The following is a 5,000-nucleotide window of genomic DNA, read 5'->3' as shown; positions in this document are numbered from 1 at the left end:
TATCTATATCTCTCTTTCTCTCTCTCTCTCTCTCTCTCTCTCTCTCTCTCTCTCTCTCTCTCTCTCTCTCTCTCTCTCTCTCTAGAAGTAGTACCTTGCACAATAGTGGTGAAGATGTAGTTATTAATCAGGTCTGTAGTTATGACCCAAAGCGTGCAAACAGAACGTTTGCATGAGATTATTTCCTCATTCTTTTTCTTCAAATTCCTTTCATAGATTCGTTTTCTAAACCCTTAAGTTTCATTTCTTCGTTTGTGTCGCCAGTGCTAAGACAATGGAGCCACGTGGTGTTCCTTATCACGCGGCACTGTGTGTGATTGGTTTTCTCTCTCTCTCTCTTTCTTGTAAAGGGATCAATTTCGTTGCCAAACGTGAAAGAGTTTAAGTAAGTTGGTCTGTAATGTTATCGTCGCTGTTAATGTTATCTCATGAACTACCTAACCAAATTTCAGAATATAAGAAAATATAAATTGTTATTCATGTTATTGTTTGGAGATATTATAGTATTTTATTAATCTGGGACACGATGTTTAATTCAATTAGTTTTACAAATAGAAGGAAATAATAGTTTTTGACGGCCACTGGACGACGATGCTGACGTTTGTGGGATGTTTGTGAATCTACACATATGTATTTGGTCTTTTGATACCAGGAGATTCGTTGTAGCCTGTAATTTATATCATAGGGTTATCGTGAGGAACCACTGATAACGTACGTAAATGGAGTTGAAGAGTTATATAAACAAAAACAAACATGCAATACCTCTGTTGAGAATTTACAAAAGTGACGTCTGTTTCGGCCAAAATAGGGCTAGAGTCGCCTTTCCTTGAGACTAAACACAAAGGAACTAAACATTGGAAGCTTAAGTTCTGGATCAGTTGAATGTAATTCGTGAAAACGATTTTACAAGCCAATCAAAAGATGAAAGCTTGGATACATATCTAACAAATATAACAATTTTAATTTGATTATCGGAAAATTGACGCCTTTTACAACAGAAAATAAGATCACATAACAGTAGAATAAGAAAAAAAGATCAGATCTTTTTTACCAGCACAAGATCAATGGAAACGGTTCTGATGTAATGCCTAAAACAAAATCACTTAAGACGGATTATAGTCTGTTGTAGCTTAACGTACCTGCACATACGATGCCTATAATTGATCGTATGTTCCCTACAGGACTACAGACACTCTCTTCAGAAAGCGGGAGTGGATTTCGGATCTATCTGGAAGCATAATACACAATGGAACGTAAAAGGGTCTGTGGAAAGCACGAATTTGGGAGACGTAACTATTCTGTCTTCGATGTAGGGTCATTTCTTTCCTCTCTCCTTTTTTCTTTATATATATATATATATATATATATATGTATGTATATATATGTATATATATGTATGTATGTATATATATATATGTATATATATGTATGTATGTATATATATGTATATATATATATGTATATATATGTATGTACACACATATATATATATATATATATATATATATATATATATATGTATGTACATATATATATATATATAATACCCTAAGAGGAATTGGAGACCCTATTCCAGTGAGTGATTTCTTCTTGTTTACCTTCAACCTTTTCACGTGAGAGAAGGTGGAACTTCAGTTTTTCTTCTTCTTTATATGTCTTATGAATGAAGGTCGCTATTTTGACATCTATGGATATGCCAAACACTAAGGACCTGATGGTTAAAGGAATCGATCGTTGGATAGATAATCTGCCAGTTGTTTCCTTGGCATCTCAGTTTTAAGATAATATTGGACAATCTTTCCAATTCCATGTTCTTATATATTTACTGTTTAGTGTATAATGTTTCTTGTTATTTTTTTTCTAAATGGTATAAAGAGATTATTCAATCTTTTGATGTTGTAATTTACTGATTTTCCTTGCTGATAATGTTAACGTTGCCGAGGCGTGCTCAAGGAAATGCCCAATGTTTCCTACGTGATCCGACTTATTATTTGCCATTATTGTGTTGCAGTCATCGCAGCCTGAGTAAAGGTTAATGGAAAGTCTCTTATTTATTCGTTTCATTTTTGCTTTTTATCCTGATGTCACGGTACACCCCCCTGCCCCCGCCCATTTCACACCCGCCCCTCCCCTCTCCCCCCCACCCGCCCCTCTCCCCTGACAGCTATGACACAACCCTTTGGAGAATATAGTTAACGAGCTTTTTTCTTTTTTTTTCACTTCTGGGCATTTCTGGAGCCTCCGTGTGGAGAACTTTCTGTTTTTTTGGATAAATAATTGCTGAAGGTCTTGCATTTTTAACCGAAAGGATAATAAAATATCACTCGTACGTCTTTTGTTATTGACCCTGAAACCCTCTTTGGTTTATGCGAGTATGTGAATATACTCTGTATATGACTATGTAAACTCACACACACATACACACACACACACACACACACACACACACACACACACACACAAACACACACACACACACATATATATATATATATATATATATATATATATATATATATGCATGTACACACACACACACATACAAACACCCAAACACACATACACATGTATATGTATGTATATGTATATATGTGTATTTATATATATATATATATATATATGATAAGCATATATATATATTATTTATTCATATATTTATATTTGTGTATATGTGTGTATGCAGAGGATATTCATGGACTGAAAGGAATGAGACAAAAAGAATAAAATACAGTGAAAATGTATTTTGTAAACATTCTATATACATACACAAAGAATGAAAATGAAGTAACAACATTGCAATCTCCTCACCTTAGTGTGTCATCACGTTTTGAACATGATCGTGTCTTTGATTGCTAATTATCTTATTCTCTTTTGAAAAGACGAAGTCTATACAGAAACAGTAATTCATTGAGAAGGTAATTTTACAGGCATGATTTATACAAGAAAAACGGTTCTACGTGGTAACAACACTAACAACTTTTCCATCACCCGGGCCTGCTGGGCTTAGAGGCTTAATACCGAGAACTCCAAGGATACATACTGACTACCGAATATGTGTGTATATATATATATATGGAAATATATATACATATATATATACATACATATACACATTACACACACACAAACACACACACACACACACACACACACATATATATATATATATATATATATATATATATGTCTGTGTGTGTGTGTGTGTGTGTTTGTGTGTGTATGTTCATATTTATATCCTTTCTATTTTCCTTCAACATTTTTCTGCATCATCAGCTTTAATTCCCTTCCTTATACACAAGAAGGCACCATTTCCCGAGAACCAGCTCTGGAACAGTGATATAAAACAGAACGTGATATCAACTCTACATCTCACTAGTTGCAACAAAGTAATACAAGAATGTAATCTAAAAGAGATCGAAGCCTCTATAATGAGGTACGTCAACTACGAATCTACATTAGACTTGGTGTGCGGGAAAGTTAGTTCCTCGTACCCAAAAGAGTCGGAGTCATAAAGACCTTAACAATGATCATTCATAAACAATACGCCTCAAAGGAAACAAGAGACGATCAGGTTCCACACATACAGCATGTAAAAAAGGGGGACGGACGCTTGTGAGACAGCTCTTCACAATAACAACTACTTGACACATTGACATAGACTAGCACATTTAGATTAACCCAAGACAGATCTTCGTTTTCTTTGAACAATACATATTTTTGAGAAATAAATACAATATATAGATCAGGCGGACATAAAGATTTTGGTATCGAATTGCTGTATCAAAACATTGCTATCAAGGGATCATTTTCATCGATGGTCAAAGCCGAGACGCTGTATTCACTCGGTTCCGCCTCCAAGTCTTCCAGTACTTCTTGGATGTTCTTGGGTTGTCGATGTTTATGATGATTTCCTGTGTCACTAGTGTTATCATGAGGCAAGCGACCGTCCTCATTATCTCCCGGTCTTTCTGCTTCCTCGTGTTCCGAGTCTGTGCCGGTCTCTGTGTTGTTAAAAGCTTCGACCACCTGCTGCACGTGCTCCGAAGCGAAGCCCGGGCCGAAGAAGCTCTCGTCGTCTAACGTTATCGTTTCCCCTTCGTCGGACCTGCGGACGGCGAACTCCGAGAAGTCTCTAAAATTCGAGAAGAAATCGTCGACGTAGTTATTCGTCGGTGGAGCATTGTGGGAATTCGGGAAGACGGCGTAACCTTCGTCGAGGAAGTGGTCGTACCCGTGGCCGTGGCTGTTCGGGTCGTCAGGGTCGAAGAAGGTGCCGCCTCGGAGGACCTCGAAGTTGCCCGAGCCCAGGAGCGAGTTGTCGAGCGAGCCGTACTCCTGCTCTCGATAGAGAGGACGCCTGTTGGTCGGGAAGGTAAACTCGGGCTTGTGAATGGCCTCCCGTGCCCCTGGGCCGTAGAAGGTGTCGTGGAAGTCCCTGAATCCTGAGGGCTCTTCCCTCTGCCGGTGGGTCTCCCTGAATCCCGGGCTGTGCGAGTTGGTGCGACCTCCCCTTGGACCCGGAGTGCGGGGCGGCAGCGGCGGCGAGGGGAAGAAGGCCTGGTGGTGCGAGGGAAGCGAGTGGGGGTGGACGGTGGGGATGAACCTCTGGCCGTCGGTGTGGGTGTCCTCGAGGGGAGCTTCGACCCTCCAGCTGACGCTCTCTCTGCTCGGCGGAAACTGGTGAGCAGGAGAGAAGCTGCGGTCGCCGAAGCTCGCGGGAGTGATCTCCGGAGTGATCTTCTTGGATTGAAATTCGGCGAACTCGAACGTCGGGAAGGACTCGAAGCGGAAGGGCGGCTCTGAGGGCGCCTGCTCACTGTCGTGTATGACCCTGAACTCTCTGGGGTTTCGGCTGTGGGGAAGCTGGTCCTCTGCGCCGACCCTGTGGACGCGCTTGTGAGGCACGTCGGACGGGGCCAAGGCGTCGGGCTCGCCGGCCGTTCGGCGGACTCGGGACGCGGCGCGACCCTGCGGGGGAGGACGGGCGGGGTTAGGCTTAT

The 5,000-nt window shown here is 40.8% G+C and overlaps 1 protein-coding gene across 2 annotated transcripts in view; it reads right to left on the bottom strand.

Moving 5' to 3' along the window:
• Window positions 1–2,726: 2,726 nt before the first annotated feature.
• Window positions 2,727–5,000, bottom strand: part of LOC125046034 (histone-lysine N-methyltransferase 2D-like) — a 45,743-nt gene continuing 43,469 nt past the window's right edge. For both annotated transcript variants that reach the window (XM_047643631.1, XM_047643632.1), the window contains exon 7: window positions 2,727–4,968. In XM_047643631.1, coding sequence (XP_047499587.1) covers window positions 3,781–4,968 — 1,188 coding nt within the window. In that variant the 3' untranslated portion in view covers window positions 2,727–3,780. The remainder of the gene's footprint in view (window positions 4,969–5,000) is intronic.

Source organism: Penaeus chinensis, chromosome 38 (assembly GCF_019202785.1).
Source record: "Penaeus chinensis breed Huanghai No. 1 chromosome 38, ASM1920278v2, whole genome shotgun sequence".
NCBI lineage: Eukaryota > Metazoa > Arthropoda > Malacostraca > Decapoda > Penaeidae > Penaeus > Penaeus chinensis.
Note: the sequence above shows the minus strand (reverse complement) of the source record. Positions and strands in the feature narration are given on the sequence as shown.